Consider the following 18,899-nt stretch of genomic DNA (forward strand, 5'->3'; position numbering starts at 1 on the left):
AACAATGCATAGCTGATGATGTATGCCTGATACAGGAATTAATTAAACTGCTTGATAACCTAACACACCCTATTTAGAGGAGGGGCAGGAGAGGAAGAATGGCGGAGGACTAAGTAGGGGAGGTGGGGAAAGAGGAGGAGGAGGGGGAGGAGGTGAAAGAGGAGGAGCAGGGGAGGGGAGGGGCAGGGAGGAGGGGGAGACAGAGGAGAAGGGACGAGGAAGACGGGGAGAAGGACGAGGAGGAGGAGAGTGACCCTTGACTTCAGGATGGAGAGCAATAAAGGATCTTTTTTTTATTTTATTTTTTTATTACACTGTTCTTTTTTGGGAACTTCAACATATCAGCAAATTGATTTATGGGCAATTGCATCATTTTTATAATATGTGTCATAGACATCAACTGACACTGGTTGTAAATAAGTCAAAGAGAGAACTGTAACATGCACACCAACAAGTTTGAAGTTCTTACCACACAAAATTTGTAAAAGAAGAACAGTAATGGGAGTGGTAGGCAGCAAGGGCTCAGGTAAGCCTATGAAAAGTAATGAGATATGAATGGTATCTTCTCTTAATTTCATAAAAGCTGAGAAGTGTCATTTCAAAATCAAGTGCAAAAAAGCTAAACCTAAAAGTTAAGAGAGAACCTGATAAAAGAAAACCATATAAAAATATCTTTAAACATGTGTTCGTGAAATGCTACGCAGGCAGCTAGTAATTAACAAGGAAGTCTATACAAAAATGTTCACCCATAAGGAATTAGCGTCACTGAGGATCTTTTTAGTAGGATCAGAATAAATATTCTGTTGTTCACTTTGGCATTCAGTAAGATAGGGCCTATTGGAAAGTGGGTTATTGGTAAGGACAGATAGGTACCAAAACTTAACAATAGGCCACAAACCCCGACTATGTCCAGTCAAGGTCTCAGTAAATTAATCCTTGCTCAACCCTTGGTAGCTTGGCCCACGAACAGTTAGGCTTAACTTACAAGACACGTGCGTAAAGCATTTAAAATCAACAAAACAGTAAATAGGTAAAACACAACACATAAGAAAGATCCAACACCAATTTATAAAAATAGGAAATATTTTATCTTCAGAATGACACCAAAATGGTAAACATCCAATGTAGGGAACCAGAGATATGATTTTGCAAGGATTAAAAGTAAAAGTAAAACTAGTGCTTAGAAGCAAATACCACTCAAAGGGTTAAAAAAATGTCACACAAGGCAGCTTGGCTCAGGCTGCCAGGGGCTGACCAATCAGGAAAGGGCACTACAGGGCTGATTTGGTACCTTTCAGAAAGGGTTGTAAAACTCTTTCTCTGTACTAGTTATAATAAGTCTAACCTTGGCAAGTTGTTGGATTTATTATGACTTATTTTAATACCAAAACTGGTGGTTTTAGTTCTTTTCTAGTGGAAATGAGACTTTAATATGTGTAAATAAAGCCTCCCCATGTTAGCCTATCGAGTCAATTCACTACAATGGGGAAAAAAGACTTTGGCTGTTTTTCCCTCACCAGGGCTTATAAAACATCTTTTATAAAGTCACTGCACATATTTACATAGCACCCAACTCTTGGGGCACTTAGGGCAGACCTTAGGGGTGACTTGTAGATTGAAATAAGGTAGGTTAGGACTTGGGAAGTACTTTGAATTCCAAAGTCGAATTTTGGTTTAACTTTAACTTTAAAGCAGCCAGCAATGCAGGCCAGTGTTTAAAATGACAGTGGGCACCTCAGCAGTGCACCTATGGGTGCACTGACTATACTGGGATCCCTACACCTCCATGCCCTACCATTTACTAGTGGCTTATAGGTAGGTTGTCGGGGCCAATTATAATTAGGCCTATTTTGCATAGACCATTTTAATCAAAGCACAGGCCCTGGGACAGGGTTGCAGTGCCCAGGGCACAGTCAGAAATCATCAGTATTAGTGAAAAATTGGGTAAAGTGTAAGGGGGCTTCTGCAATCAGCCCAGTTTCCTCACAGGACTAAACGGCTTTCACTGTTAAATAAAGTTTGCTTCAACCTTAGAACCTTTTATGCTGCTCCCTTTCTCCAAATAGTGGTTATCTAAAGGCTTGATCCTACAAAATCCTGTCAAAGTTGTATGAACTGATCCAGAGGTTGCAATGAAAAGCGGTGAAGAAATGCATATTTCCAGGCAAGGACTCATATATTTTCTTTAGTTCATTAAGAAAAATGCATATATCTGTCTCTTTACTTTATTCTTGGGACCAACTGACAGACTTGGGGTGACTCTTGGCAGCTGATACTTGGCACAATTCTTGTTTTTATATGTGTGGCATTTAATTACAAGCATTGAGTCTTAACAACCGCAGATGATTCTTGCAGTGATGAATTGTGGGATTAAATAATCTCAGTGCTGGACAAGATACCATGAGTAGCTGACAAAAGGCCTGATTTATATATTGACAGTATGTATACTGTGCTGCAATGGTGACTGGGTATACACCCCACCAATCAAAGGTCTACCTACCTAATTTAATTCCGGGCAGAACTTCAGTTTGGTCACGGCGTGGTCTCCACTGAGGTCAAACTTCTCTGACAGCCCTAGGGAGTGAGGGCCATTGGAGACATTGCTACATGTCACCCACCCAATTTAGATGGGCGTACATGTAGTCATTTTTTACTGTTCCTTACCACCAGGTAAAACCCGGAGGTAAGGAATAGTAAAATTGTTATAATGCTCCCTCCACAAGGGGAGAAGACTCCCATAGGGATGGGAGCATTATATATCTTTCTTTCAAAAAAGAAAATCCTTTTTTGGGATTTTCTTTTTGAAAAGACTAGAAACTATTGTTCCCCGCAGGACTGTGTCCTTCCGATGCAGCCCTGTAGCAAAGAGTACAATGCAGTGACAGGAACCGCTGTGACTTCGTTTTCTGCCAATGCCTTTTTAAATGACTGCCTGCTTCTTATAGAAATCGGACCCAAAGTCTCAATATCTCCTCAATCACTTGCATCTGAGCCAGGTCAAATGCTAATCAGGAAATCAGGGCTCTTTTCGGCTTTTGATGTCCATCAAAAGAATGTTTGTGTAAGCAGAATCCTTCAAGCTAGCACCAGAATATTAAAGAGCTTAAATAAATTAGAAAATAATGTTTATTTACATGTGTTTTCGTTGGCATAATTAGGCTGCAAATTTAATGTACTGAGCCTTTGCCTGTTTGCACTGACATTCATTTTGAAGTTACTGAACAAAATGTGCTATTTAAAACTGCATGAACTAGTTTCCTGTGTTTTCCTTTTCACAAAATTGTTGAAATTACATTCAATTCATGGAGTTGTTGTTTTGTACTGAATTAAATGTATTTGTCTGCGTGCCTTAGGAGGGAGTCTAGTAGAGATGTTCTCATATGTTGCAGTATTCAAGACTGCTTTTGTCCAAGCCACACTGTATTTTCAATTATTTTAAAATGGATTATTGACGGGGCGTGGCTTGAACAGCCAAAGTGGCGGACACGGATTAGCAAGGCTCCGTGGTGAAGCCCCGATAATCCGTCTATTATCCGACATCGGACAAGAGGCTGGGTGCTGCAGTGCGGTGAGCGGGCACAGCACAGCCCGGACGGTGCTGGCCGAGAGGACGGGGGCCGAGTGTCGGGTGAGGAGACGGGGTTGCCAGAGCTCGCGCAGCTGGAGAGGCATTGGCCGAGGCTCGTACCAGGTGGCCTACAAGCGGCAGCAGCCCAACGTGGCCCTGATTCGGCCCTAGCTGGGTCTCAAAGGAGAGGAAAGGAGTGTGGTGGATCGAGGATGGGCAAGCGGCAGTGAGTGAGCCCGTGAAGGTGGGAGGGTGGAAGTGGTGGCGCGTGGCAAGTATCCCGGGTGGGACCTGTGTTCCAAGGCCTAGGTGGGACTGGAATATGCCCCCCTGGTTTCCGTACGATTCGTGTGCCTGCCTCCCGGGCCTTAACAGTGGGGGAGACCCCCAACAGCTGGGCATATCTTTCACTGGGCCCAAGGCCCGTGGTGCGATTGGCCTCGCCCTTGAAAACTGGAGCCTGACCCTCGCCTTGTCCCTCTGCTTAGTTGATCCCTCAGCAGTGGACCCTAAGTGTCGACGGAGGAGCCTAGAGTTTTTGAGAGGCCACTGCTTTAAGGCCACATGGACTGGAGGGAGGGCCAAAAGAAACACAGAGACTGGGTTGTGTGGACCGCAAAGGGGGCCTCTCAGGTGGAGCCCTGAGTTGAAACCGGCCTGAAGTTGTCACCACCGATGAAGGAGGCTGCTCATGCTGCTGCTCCTCCCCCGTGATCACGCTGCACATGCAAGCGGGCCCCCTTTACCCTTGTCCTCCCCATGCCACAGTGCCTGAATCTATGTTGGCGCGTATGTACAACAGGGAGGCTGCGTGAAGGATCACCCACAACCGTGTGGAGGCCATTGATCGAAGGGCCAATGGTGGAGGGGTCACCGGGACCCGAATCATAGTGAGCTGAAGACTGTTACGCTGCATTTCTGAGCACTCGGTTCCCCGGGCCTGGATCGCCAGAACTTTGCGGCAGCGAAACTGGGCTGCCTCCGCTCTGGGACGGGGGGGCAACCCACAGGAACCGAGACCTGAAACCTCGGCCTCAAATAGCCAGAAACTGGACACGGTGTTGGAGGCAGTGGAGCGCATTGGTGCATGCCTTGATCAGACGTGATCTTCACTGGAGGGCAAAATCAACAAGGTGACTAGCTACCTCACTCTGCTCCATGCAGACCACTGCAAACTGGCAGACAGGACTTGCTTGCTGGAGTGTACCTTGAATGTCTTCGCTCACAATGCTAGCTAATTGGACACCTCACTGGGGGCATTACTCAACAGGGTCACGGCATTGGGGCGTTGGAGCATCAGGCGACAGATGGGGAAGGACGCAGCAGGAGGAACAACTTCTGCTTTGTGGGCCTTCCAGAAGGAGCAGAAGTGGATTTGTGAGCTGGCTTCAGCGGGGTCACTTACACAAAAGGTGAGACCCCAGCCGCCGGGATTGGGCCCACGACCCTTCTTGTTTCGATTGTTATACTTTGTGGACAGAGATGCCATCCTGCGCGTGGTGTGATTGCTCCTGGCCCTCCAGGTGGACAATGCCAAAGTAATGATGTTCCCGGACTACACCATTGCTGTGCAAAGACAAAGGGGCTCCTTTTTTTCCGTTAAACGCAAGTTTCGATCCCTTAGTCTGACATACTCCCTCCTTTTCCCTGCCAGACTGTGCGTTGTAGCACAGGGAAAGCACGCTTTTCCAACACCCTGGAGGCTACATGGGACTGGTAGGAGTTGAGGGGATTGGTTAACCAGTAGGAGACGGCAGCGGAGTGGAGGGAGTTGTGGGACTAAAAAATCTGCAGACGTAGGAATCGCTGGCATCATGAAACATCTCCTGTGCAACTGGGTCATGCTCCTGACTTAGAGCAGATCATGTAGGAGCTATCAGAAACCAGTAGCTACTTCAGGCACTGAAAAATAACTTAACGACTCTGATGCCGATGATGACTTTCTTGGTGGAAACCTTTCTGACACTGGGTCCAGGGCCCTTCCCACTGTCACACCGCAGATTGCAGCTGATATGATTTGAAACTGTATTGGTGCTGCATGCTAATTTCTCTGTTCAGCTTTGGTGCCTGGTACCATTGATATAGATGGCTGCAAACTCAGGCAGCGCTGCATGCTTACAGCTATACTAAATATGTTGGTTTTGCTTGCTTTCCATTCAGTTCATCACTCCATGATGCCCCCCTTCCTTTCTGGTGGCGCTGCAGCCGGCAGGTCTGTGTATGGCCTGTTGGGCAGCCGTGGAGTGCATTATGGTGTGTGCCTGGCTGCTGTCTGTGTATAGGACGTACTAGAGGCGCTTGCCACTGGGCGTCCTTGGTGAAGCAAACCCTCCTCTACTTTTGAGTTTGTGGGTACCTTCTTTCCCCAATTAGTTATGCCAAACAGATGAGTTAGGCGGTTTGGGCAGACACCTGTTGTCCCTTTGCTCGGATGGTATTCGACTGTTTTAATTCTGTAGCTATTGCTTGTTTTATGCTACATTTGTTGGTGATTGACTGGAGTCTGGATTTCCACTACACCCCTCCCCCCAGTGGCTTGTTGGTCTGCTATGCAGCACTCAGTACCTTTCCCTGTTGACTGCCTATGTATCCCATTATTATTCTTACATGGAATGTGAGGGCTAAAACGTGGAACACTCTTCCCACCCACTAGAGGCAGACCAAAGATCTCCTTACCTTCAGGAAACTTATCAAGACCTGGCTGTTGAAGCAGTAGCATCACCTCACCCCTTTCCCCCCCAGGTCCTTGAGACCCTCACTGGTGAGTAGTGTGCTTTACAAATTCCTGATTGATTGGGCATACACACGCCTGCATGCAGATATTCCATCTACTCATACCTGAAGAGACACAGGATTCGCATAGTGCTTCTGCAGGACACACCTTACGCTGTCAGAGAACACCCGGCTGCAGTGGCACTGGCGAGAACAACTGTTCGCAAAAAATGTCCCCTCATTTGCTAGGGGGGCTCTTATTTGGATCAGGCCAGGTACCCCGTTTGTGGCAGAAGAATGTGAGGCTGACACTGAGGGCCGTTTTGTGTTTATGCGCGGATGCTTAGATGGGCGCACACTGCTGTTGGGGTCCATTTACGCGCCAAACACAGACAAGGCCTCTTTCCTCCATAGGCTATCTCACTTGAGTGGTCTCCCATGACTTGTGGAAGGGGGTTTTAATACTGTCCTAGACCTGGACCTCGACCGTTCCTTCCCTCCATTATCCACTGCACCCACAATGGCAACTGTGCGCTCCCTGTGAGAGTGGCTCCAGCACTGGCAGCTGTTGGACCCATGGCAACACCTCAGTGCTGAGGCAAGAGTCTATTTGTTTTTTTCAGTTCTGCACCAGCTGCATGTGCGACTTGATAGAATACTTTGTACAGCTAGCTTGTGTTCTGCGGTGCTACAGACTGATTACCTCAACCGCACTCACTCTGATCATAATCCTCAGTTCCTACAACTAGGGTGGGAGAAGTCCACCCCTGCTGTTCCCACTTGGCGGTTACGGCCGGAGATGTTGGAGGATGCACCATTTAGGGCGTCACTAGGCACAGCCAGCTCTGAAGTTTTTTTAAAATAATGAAGGCACTGCATCGTTCGGGCTTCTCGAGTGGGATGCGTTCAAGGTTTTTATAAGAGGGCAATGTCTGGATACACAATGGCATATGCACAAATCCACTGAACGCAACCTAACCCGGGTGGAGAGAACCTTGTTGCACCAAGAAAAGTGCGCCATTCAGAACCCTCTAGGAGAACATAGACTTGCAGCTAAACAGACAGAACATGTGTCTCTGGTAGACAGGATGCGCTGTCTAAACTATGCAGCCCATTCGTCTCACACACATGCTGCAGCTGACAGGTCGGGTCGGGTAAGCTAATAGCTAGGTTGATCTGCCAAGAGCCGGAGCGCACCCCTATTTTGGAGCTGCACTAGGCGACGGGCAGTGTGCTCTACACCCATAGCAAGATACATGATGAACTCACACGTCACTACACAGCCCTGTATCAATTGAAGATAACAGCTGGACCTGCAGATTATGAGGAGTTCTTTTCCTCGCTCCCTCTGCCCTGCTTCACAGAGGAGCAGCGGGAGGAACTAGATGAGCCATTAACACTATCAAAGATCCAGGACAGTATAGGAGCTTTGGCTGCTGAAAAAAAAACTAGGTCCTGACGCCTCCCCGTCGGAATTTTATAAAACATACTGCTCTATGATCGCCCCTCAGCTGCTTCCGCTGTATGAGGTGCCTCGGTCGGCAGCATCCCTGACTGCATCGCAGCGGGAGGCACTACTGATCTACCTTCTTAAGCCTGGCAAAAATCCAATGAAACTGGGTTCCTATAGACCAATGGTGATGCTTAACACAGATTATAAAATTCTGGCTAAACTACTGGCAACACGGCTGGCGCTCCTGGTACCTCAGTTGATCCACCCCGATCATAATGGCTCTGTGCTGGCACAAAGCACTTCACTAAATATCAGGTGCTTGTTCTGGGTCATAAAGTACTCAACGCAGGACTGGCCTGGGGCAGGCTGCCTGGTATTGGATCTGGAAAAGGCCTTCAATTCATTGGAATGGCCCTTCTTGTTTGAAGTGCTGTGCTGGTTGGGTCTTGGTCCTGGCTTCTTACAATTAGTGAAATTGTTGTATACTCACTCTCAGCTCAGGGTCAGGACTGGCGTGACTATCTTGGAGCCAATCATGGTGGGCAGAGGGATTCGGGTTGCTCCCTTTCCCCGCTGCTGTTCTCACTGGCGATAAAGTACTCAGCAGCGGAACTCCGCTGATTGGGGAGGCCTGGAGTTCCCGCTTGGGGAAGGTCGACATACTATGTCCCTCTACGCAGATGATCTTGTCCTGTATTTTAAAAACATCTCCAATATTCCTAAGGATGTTGCGGGTATACTGCAACGTTTTGCCACTCTATCAGGGTTGCAGGTCGATTGGGCGAAATCATGCTTATTCCTCTTTAGCCCCGATTTGCCAGATCCTGCTCTTAACGTATCCAGTGTACTCATTCCCTGGCAGCCCAGGACATTCCGATACTTAGGCATTAATATATATCACGCAGTGGAGAATCTGCATGATGGACACCTCAAGCGGGCAGTAACATCTGTTCGTGCCCAAATTAATTTTTGGCAAGCACTGCTGCTCTCTGTGATGGGAAGGGTAGCGCTTCTGAAGATGGTGGTCCTCCCTCGGATGCTCTACTATTTCGACAATTTATCTTTATATATTCCGGCTACATTTTTTAGGGAGCTGGAGCCCAGAATTAGGGAAGGTATTTGGAACAAAAGCAGCTGTAGAGTGAGGCTAACAAAATTGTACTCGCCACTGGAAAGAAGTGGCCTTGCGGTGCAATATTACCTGGCTTCCCAAATGCAGTGTGTGGCTAGGTGGCTTTCTGGACCCCAGTTGTCAGAAACAGCAGCGGTGACACAGCCCTGGACAATTCTGAGGAATCCCATCTGCTTCACCCAAGCTCGCGGGTGAAGACACCAAACTCACTCCTGGTGAATGTGGTGCATTGCTGTTACCGTAGGAGCTTGCAGCTCACACACACGGTCACTCCTTATGCACTGGCTCTGGCCCTACTGGGCACGCCGCATGGTGCGCAACGCACGAGTCTGATGGAGCTGGAAACTTAGCATGCTGTTGGGCTGAAAGCACTGGGAGATCTTTATACCAAGGTCGAGCTGAACCCATTTGCTACACTAGCAGAAGATAAGCCTGACACCAGGGAAGTTTTGGCTGCATAACTCCTTGATAGCATCATTATCCCGGCATTGGGGGGACTTCTCTGCCGAACTGCCAATGCACCTACTGGTACAATACATGCACGTTATTGGGTAGGGTAGACATTTGGTACGTTGGTTTCCCGACGCGCTCCAGACACACACAGTTCATACCTGCGCCGCATTGCAGGCCAGTTGGTAGAGTGAGCTGGCCAGGCCCTGTGCAGATAAAGAATAGGACCCGGCATTGAAAAGCCACACCAACATTCTGCGTAATCCTTGATTCCGTCTTTTCCAATTCTATAAATTCCATAGAGCCTAGCTTACGCCGGCTAAAGTCAATCAGTACTTTTATCGCACAGATGCAGCCTGTCCCCACTGCGCATTGGTGGCGGCAGACTTGCTACACATGTTATGGTCCTGCCCCTCATTATGCTCTTATGCATGATGTGTCGGCGCAGCTGTTGGTTAGCACGATGCGTCTGCCGTTGACCACATGGCAAGCATGTATTTTGGGCCTTTTTCCCAAAGCTAAAAACACAAGGCTTCCACAAGATTCCTGGATTTGGGCCTTTTGATGGCTAAAAGCCTCATTATCAGGAGATGGAAGTCCACGGAACTCCCTTTGATAGAGGCATGGAGGATGTTGTTTATGGTATGGGCGGAAGCAGAGGGAGTGGCACTGCGGAGGGAAGACAGCCTGGGATTACGTAAATATCCTCTGGCCTCTGGATGGGATGAGATGCTGTTAGAGCTTCAAGAGCTACAGCATGGGTCAGATGCAGAAGTTGCACGTGTAGAAACCACGCTGACAGTGATCTGTTGAACTGGTTGTGTGTGGTGGATTAATGCTGACCCCCCTCGCAGTGTGCTTGACCTCTAGCGCGGTGAGCTGGGAGGAGTCCTGCGACCACGCGTTGTGGGATCTGGTTGAGTGAACAGGCGGAGATGCGAGGATATGAAGGGAAGTTTGGGGGCCTTGGAAACGGCTTCCAGTTAAGGTAATTGTTTTGTTGCTATATTGTTGTATGCAATGTTAATGCTGGATCTTAACATCTTTACTATGTTGTACTTGATAGCGGCCTATTAAGAAGATGTCCCGGTATATTATGTATCTCATAATGCTGAATATTCCGCAGATTGGAGACACGTAACAACACGCAGTCCTGATATAACAATTTATCAGCTCTGGTTGTACATCCTAATTACCAATAGATGTAAGGTATATTGTAAGTTAGCGTTATCAAACCAAACAACCTGTAATGGGAGTTGTGCTCCTGATTTTTCTCAGTGCAGTAGATGTAAACAAACTGTGATTGTTTTTCTAACTGAAAAAATATATATAAAGATTCAAGCAACAACAAAAAGGGGATTATTGTATGATTTGCTTCAATAGAGCAATGTTATTTCCCTTGTTTGTAGGGTAAGGGGTATTTAGCATTTATGTATGTGAATTAATAGAAAAACTACAACTGGGAAAGCACATTGGAGGAAAACAAATAATACTGAAAAAAACAATTTTAAGAAAAGACAATTTTATGGAAATACAGAAAATTTAACATTAAAGGACACATTTTAAGGAGTGATAATTTTTCTGAAAAATCCAAAATGCCATTAAAGGTGGGTGGAGTTTAGGGACAGTGAGGGTTTTCGGGTTAAGGGAATAGTGGTGTGTAAAGGTGATAAAGGATTTTTAGGGGTTAGGGGTAGTTCATGCGTATAAAGTACTATGACGGGTGATATTTAGGGGTGGTGAGGGTTTTTAGTAATGAGGAAGGGGGAGTTTAAGGGTGATGAGGGAGTATTAGGTTTCCGAAATGAGTGGAGTTCAGGGATGGGTGGAGTTTACGGCAGATAAGAGTTTTTTAAGTTTCAGTGATGGGCGCAGTTTACAGTTGGTGAAGTGGTTTTCCTTTTCAGGAATGGGTGGTGTTTATGGGTGGCGAGGGATTGTAAAGGTTAGCAGTGGGTGGAGTTTATAGAAAGAAAGAATTTTAGGCTTCAAGAATGGGTGGAGTTTAAGGTGGTGAGGGGTTTTAAGGGTTCAGAGACGGGTTGAGTTTAGATGTAGATAGGAGTTTTCAGGGTTCAGTGACTGATGGAGCTTAGGGGTGGTCAATGTTCCCTGTAAGGCGCGCGCGCACCTTTCCTTCCCCCATCGCGCAGGCCCCTTTGGCAAGCACGCACGTTAATAAATAAGCCTTTTAGTACACTATATACGTGCTCCCCTAAGGCAGATAATGCTCATATTTGAATCTGGATTGAAGTGAATGAAAACAGCGTTTAAATGGCGCGGGGAGTGTTTTAGACATCATTTGGCGTACTTTAGCATACAAGTGAGCAAGTGATATTTATGTTGAAAATTAATGGTTAATGAGCTAGGAAATGCTTCAGAACAGTAGGAAATGTGCTGTTATCAACTTTTCCATCATTGTCATACTTCATAGTTGTTCATATGCATTATCACTTTCTCAGATCAAATAAGCCTTTTAGAGCGGTATACGTGCTCCCCTAAGGCAGATAATGCTCATATTTGAATCTGGATTGAAGTGAATGAAAACAGTGTTTAAATGCCGCGGGGAGTGTTTTAAACATCATTAACAGGTCATGTCCTTGGGGTGTGCAACCAGGTCACAAAACTGCCTTGATGCCCTATTGCATGGAGCAATGATATCCCTTTTTTGCTTTAGTGGTATGGAGAGGCTAATGCCAAAGATCTTGGCTAGTTATGCGCTGCGCGCGCTTGAATGGTCAATTTCTTGGCGCACGTATCCTTGGCTGCAGTGCACAGAGACTGCACACTGCCGCACACAGTGGTAAAAAATTAGAGGGATCATTGGCGGTGGTTAGGATTTTTTAAGGTTCAGGGATAGTTGGAGTTTAGGTGTAGAAAGGGCTTTTAAAGATCTGGGATAGGTGGAGTTTAGGGCTGATGAGGGTTTTTAGTGTTCTTGGATGGATGTGTTTATAGGTGACATTCAGAGTCACTGAGTCATTCTGAATCACGGAGAGAGGAGGTTCACTAGTGCAAGTTCGCCCCTCGGTCACAATGGCATTAGGTACTTGAGTGTCTTTACATAGTAAAAGCCTTGAACTTGAATGGATTTAATTTCATTTTGAATTGTTTCTTTTGGAAATTACATCTAAGAGGATAATTATGGAATCGGAAGTTTGATAATCAAGTATTGAAATTTAATTTTGGATGAATTGTAGTCCAATATTCAAAAGAATTATTTTGCCTTTTTTTGCAACAAGGGCATAGTGCATCCTGGCACTGGTGAGCTGCCTTCTATCACCAGCTACTTCCAAGTTTAAACTTGTGTTCTGAGGGGAGACAAAAAGATGGCATGCTAGGCATTGATATAAGTTATTTTACATCCACAAAATAAATACTAGAGTGCATTTCCTTCGGATTTGGAATCTTTTATTTTTACAGGTCCTCACCAGACACAAAATCATCAACAGAAGCACAGATTGTAAGTTAGATTCAGAACATTCTGAACCCACTCCTAACCCCATGACATCACTGCTGTGTTTGTTCCATAGCATTCCTTGGGTTGTTGTGTAGAGAACCTTGTAGGACCAAAGCCCTTCAACTGATGTTAAAAATCTCATATAGTCAGAGAAAACATACCCAGTGTCAGATATTCAGATTTAGTAATACTTACCAAGATCTGAATTGCAGAAGGCCTTCTGTGCGTGGTTTGGTGAACAGGTGCAGCAGTTTGTGAATTGATAAGCTGAAATTGACATCAAAGTCATTAGAAGCAACAACCGCATCCTGGCATCCATAGTGATAATGGGGAGTGGCAGAACCGTCTATGGCCCTAAGACAATGAAAGAGAAAACGTAGGGTATATGTTTCAAATCTTTGAAACAGAAAAGTTGAAAATAGGTCTTTGAGTCTTTCTCCTGGGCTGATCTATCCCCTTATTCCACAAATCTATCCCTTCAAATGAAATTAGAACACATAATTTATGATACGCAAAATAAACATACCAGTGAATGAACAGCCTTTCACTGGTGATGCAATACAGAGAATAAAGTTGCAGAGCAACATTGCTCACATGGCTCCGTCCCCTCTCTTTTATGCTACAGTATCTAACACACCAAGTTTAATCAATTTTATAAATCCTACCTTCCTCAAAGAACTACTGAAGCATCAGACAACTAACCATCCCATCAAAACTGAAAGTCATGTTTTAACATTTCTGTCTCTACGTCGTCACTTGAAGCATTTAAATTTGTCACCATGTCCTAACTAGTGTTGGTCACAATACTTGTCCAGGGTAAGAAAATTATCTCCCCCTAACTTTTTATTGGATTTTGATTGCTTGTGTATGGACTCTGAACACATGGGCACAGATGTCCTGTGCCTACTCTATGTGCTCTGACTCCTACAAATATATAGAATTGATTAATCCCGCACTGGCATGTTTAACTTGCCTATCGGTCCCTGGTACATGGTACCCTCTGTACCAAGGACATTGAAGGTAAATGTGACTGGAGGACTGCTGCACCTAGTGTGCCACCATTAGAGTGACAATGCAAAGCATGCCTTCAGGCCTTGCCCTGCTGCTAGAGTGTGCAGTTTTAAAACTGCAAATTTTACCAGACAAAATAATCCTTTTACCAGCCCAAAACCTTCCTGTGTATTATTGATTAGTCACCCCTGAGGAAGGCCCTAAAAGAACTTAGGGCAGGGTGCATGGTATTTAAAATGTAGAACATGTGTACTTACGTTTTACATGTTCCTGCAGTGAAATCTCCTAATACGTTTTTCACTGTGGCAAAGCTAGATCTTCCATAGAAAAGCACTGGGTTCCATGATAACTTATAATGCATAACTTGAGTTTGAGAATAGCTAGAACAACAGTTCAAGAAAAAAAAAGTATTTCAAATGTATTCTGCTGGTTAAGCTGGATATTAAATCGCCATTTTGTAAATGCCACTTTTAGACATTTGGCATTATCTTGCCTAAAGTTTCTAGTATCTATTTTAGAGTTCATCCCACAACAGTGACCTGGCAGCCTGCTTGCCCTCTGCAAGGAATTGTGACGGGCTCTCAGGAAGGGGAACAGATGGGCCTTGGTTAGGAGATGTGCCCTCCAGACAGGATGGTCAGGTGGATTTGCCCACCAACTGCACAAGCTTTAACAGGGCATACCCTGTCACACTTGGATATAACGCACACCAGAGCTTGCCCAGTCATTGTCCAAGTAGCAAGATGGGCACTTATGTCAGTGGGGAGAAAACCTGTTTCAAAACTGGTTTGTAGGGGAAGTTTTTAATTTCCCTAGACCCACCTAAACGATGTTCCAAGAGCTCTGTCTAAGGAAGGGTTCTGCATCTTGGATTCTGGAAGAACAATGTGTTGGGTGATTGTTTAGCACTAAACCACCATACCATAAAGTGATGTCAATGTGGGTAGGGTAACCCTTGGGAACCTTTTCCCTATTGGTCAAGGAGTTCCGCCTACCCACAACCTAGTGTCTGGGGTAAATGTGGAACCCTTGAATACCTCTTTCAGAAAACCTCTGGAGTTGTGGAAGACAGAAGAAGGACTGTACCTGCTGTTAAACTTGTGTTAAGAAACCCCAAGGGCTGGACTGCTAGCCATGTGTACCCAAAACAGAAGAGTGGACTCCAAGTGGTAGTTGCCTATCCTCCTGTTCAGCACCAGAAACACGAACGCTGCAAGAAACCCAAATCTCTGCTGACCCATTCTGGCTAGTTCCAACTGGATTTGCCCTGGATCCTGCTTGTGGATTCTGTGAGATTAAGTCTTCACCCTAAGTGGTGCCCAAAAGGTCTTGGACCCTTGACTGATGTTAGAGTGTAGTCCTTTTCCTTCACAATTACAAGACTGGACACTTAAAAACATTTTGTGAATGTTAGACCTGACAGCCTTAGGGTGGTCACCCCTAACTTTTTGCCTGCCTCCCTCCACTTTTTGGACACTGTTTTTGCTGGCTTTTAGACTCTGCACACTTTATCACTGCTAACCAGTGCTAAAGTGCATATGCTCTCTCCCTTAAAACATGGTAACCTTGAATCATACCTGATTGGACTATTAATTTACTTATAATTCCCTAGTAATGTGCTCTCTATGTGCATAGGGCCGGTAGATTAAATGCTACTAGTGGGCCTACAGCACTGGTTGTGCCACCCACTTAAGTAGCCCCTTTTCCTTGTCTCAGGCCTGCCATTGCAAGGCCTGTGTGTGCAGTTTCACTGTCACCTCGACTTGGCATTTAAAAGTACTTGCCAAGCCTAAACCTCCCCTTTCTCCACATATAAGTCACCTCTAATGTGTGCCCTAGGTAACCCCTAGAGCAGGGTGCTGTGTGGGTGAAAGGCAGGACATGTACCTGTGTAGTTTACATGTCCTGGTAGTGTAAAACTCCTAAATTCGTTTTTGCACTACTGTGGGGCCTGCTCCCTTCATAGGCTAACATTGGGGCTGCCCTCATACAGTATTGAAGTGGTAGCTGCTGATCTGAAAGGAGTAGGAAGGTCATATTTAGTATGGCCAGAATGGTAATATAAAATCCTGCTGACTGGTGAAGTTGGATTTAATATTACTATTCTAGAAATGCCACTTTTAGAAAGTGAGCATTTCTTTGCACTTAAATCTTTCTGTGCCTTACAATCCACGACTGGCTGGGCTTAGTTGACAGCTCCTTGTGCATTCACTCAGACACCCCCCAAACACAGGGTACTCAGCCTCACTTGCATACATCTGCATTTTGAATGGGTCTTCCTGGGCTGGGAAGGTGGAGGGCCTGCTCTCACACAAAGGACTGCCACACCCCCTACTGGGACCCTGGCAGACAGGATTGAACTGAAAGGGGACCTGGTGCACTTCTTAGCCACTCTTTGAAGTCTCCCCCACTTCAAAGGCACATTTGGGTATAAAACAGGGCCTCTGCCCTACCTCACTAGACACTTGCTGGAGAAGAAACCTGAACCAGAAACTACATCCTGCCAAGAAGAACTGCCTGGCTGCTCAAAGGACTCACCTGTCTGCTTTCTACAAAGGACTGCTGCCTTGCTGTTGGCCTGCTGCCTTGCTGAACTCTTGTCTGGCTGTGAAAGTGCTCTCCAAGGGCTTCGATAGAGCTTGCCTCCTGTTCCCTGAAGTCTCAGGACCAAAAAGACTTCTCTTTTTCACTTGGACGCTCCGTGCGGCGAAAATTTCGACGCACAGCTTGTTCCGCGGCGAGAAAAACGCCGCACACCGACGCTGATCGACGTGACGCCTTCGGGACGACTGGAACTTCGACGCACGGCTTCGCAAGGGCAACGCTGCCCGATCTCGAGAGGAGAAATCGCTGCGCCGCCGCCGTGAGATCGTAATTTCGACGCGCAGCCCCGCAGAACGACGCGCAGCCGGAAAACAAGCAGGAAAATCCACGCACAGACCCGGGACATCTGGTAATCCCCGCGATCCACTGAAAGAGACTGTCCGCGCGCCAGAAAACGACGCACAGCTTCCCCGCGTGAAAAATAACGACGCAAGTCCGTGTGTGCTGGGGAGAAATCGACGCACACACCCTTTTTCCACGTATCTCTTCTTCTGTTGCCCTCTGAGGAGATTTTCCACTCCAAACCAGGTACTTTGTGCTTGAAAGAGACTTTGTTTGCTTTTTAAAGACTTAAAACAAGTTATATCACTTTCCAGTGATATCTCTACAAATTCACATTGAAACTTTATTTGTTTTGACCTACAATTATCCTGATAAATATTATATATTTTTCTAAACACTGTGTGGTGTATTTTTGTGGTGCTATATGGTGGTATTGTATGATTTATTGCACAAATACTTTACACATTGCCTTCTAAGTTAAGCCTGACTGCTCGTGCCAAGCTACCAGAGGGTGGGCACAGGATAATGTTGGATTGTGTGTGACTTACCCTGACTAGAGTGAGGGCTTTTGCTTGGACAGGGGGTAACCTGACTGCCAACCAAAAACCCCATTTCTAACATTGGTGATCAGCGGTGAGGATAGGACTTGTATTTGTGCAGTGACATACAGTAGCTAAGTATTTCACTACCTACCCACAGTTGAAGGTCAACTTGATTTTTATCTCTTTTTGCAAATTCGTTTTTTCCTGACAATTTTCAAAAACTAAATCCTCACTCAACATGTCTCTGACTGGGTCTCAGATAGGAGACTTTGACCTAGTCATGTTGGATACATATACCGTCCAAACAACTAAAAGGATTCTGCAGGGCAATGAGGGTACCCACCCAAGGGGCCTCCAAAAAGGAGGACTTTCAAGTGGCGCTGAGGGCCTGGGCAGAAGCCCATTTAGAAGAGGATGATGAGGAAGAGGAGCCAGAAAATGGCCCCTCAGAGGATTTGTCACTATCTGTGGATGGTGTTACCACTGCAATTGTGCCCCCTTCCAGACCAGGGAGCAGTGTCTCTGTGCAAAGCCTGACCGCAGAGGAAAGGGAGTTCCAATTGCAAATGGCAAAACTGAAAATTGAGGCTCAACAGGAGGAAAGAAGGGCAGAGAGAGAAGCCAAGCAAGCTGAGGCTGAAAGAGCAGCCAAACAGATTGAAGCTGAAAGAGCTGAAGCTGCAGCTGAGAGAGCCTTGGCTGAAAAGAAACTGTTATTGGCTCATGAACCGAGTCTCAAGGAGCTGGATCTCAAGGCAAAGCAGTCTGAATCCAGCAATAATGGTGGCAGCATACTGACAGGACCTGCTGGAGAAAAGAAGGTTCGTATACCCAAAAATGTGGTGCCCAGTTTTGTGGTGGGAGATGACATAGATAAATGGTTAGCCGCTTATGAAGTTGCACTAAGGGCTCATGAGGTTCCTGAAGGGCAATGGGGGGTAGCTATGTGGGGTTATGTACCGCAATTGGGGAGGGAGACACTTCTCACATTGGATCAACCTGATCAAAACACATACCCACTACAGAAAGCCACTTTACTTGCCAAGTTTGGGCTGACCCCTGAGGAATACCGTCAGAGGTTCAGGGACAGCACCAAACAAACCACACAAACATGGGTAGATTTCTTTGACTTCTCCAGAAAGGCACTGAATGGATGGGTGCGGGACAACAAAGTAGATGATTATAAAGGTTTATATGACTTGATTTTGAGAGAGCATATGCTTAATACTACTTATACAGAGTTGCGCCAGCACTTAGTGGATAGTAAGCTGACTGATCCCAGGAAGCTTGCTGAGGAGGCAGACCTCTGGGTTAGCACCAGAGTGTCCAAGAAGGTACCTGGGGGGGGACACCCACAAAGGTGGTCAGGGTTCCCAACAGAAGAAAGAGGGGGGAGATACACTTACAGATAAGGAACTCTCCAAAGGCCCCCAAAAGAATTCCCAGGGAGGGGGTGGCAACCCTTCCTTTTCCAGATTTGGGAAAAAGCCAGGGACATATGATAGGTCAGGAAAATCCAACCCCAAATGCATGGAGTGTTACCAGTATGGTCACTATAAAGGCGACCCCCAGTGCTCCAAGAGAGCACCGTCCACTACCGGACAGACACCTGGGTTGACTAGTGTAGCGCTCGGGGGGAGATGGACCCAGATAGCTTTGGGGAACAGGTAGAGATTTCCCTAGTG

The 18,899-nt window shown here is 46.2% G+C and overlaps 1 protein-coding gene across 2 annotated transcripts in view; it reads right to left on the bottom strand.

Annotated features, from left to right (window-relative positions):
* Positions 1-18,899, bottom strand: part of LOC138261030 (metalloproteinase inhibitor 1-like) — a 73,616-nt gene that overhangs the window by 43,633 nt on the left and 11,084 nt on the right. Inside the window, exons 2-3 of one of the 2 annotated variants that reach the window (XM_069209645.1) lie at positions 12,971-13,129; positions 470-532 (exon numbers count right to left, since the gene is read on the bottom strand). In XM_069209645.1, coding sequence (XP_069065746.1) covers positions 470-532; positions 12,971-13,094 — 187 coding nt within the window. In that variant the 5' untranslated portion in view covers positions 13,095-13,129. The remainder of the gene's footprint in view (positions 1-469; positions 533-12,970; positions 13,130-18,899) is intronic. The other variant, XM_069209646.1, reaches the window with a different exon arrangement.

This window comes from Pleurodeles waltl, chromosome 10, assembly GCF_031143425.1.
Source record: "Pleurodeles waltl isolate 20211129_DDA chromosome 10, aPleWal1.hap1.20221129, whole genome shotgun sequence".
Taxonomy (NCBI): Eukaryota; Metazoa; Chordata; class Amphibia; order Caudata; family Salamandridae; genus Pleurodeles; species Pleurodeles waltl.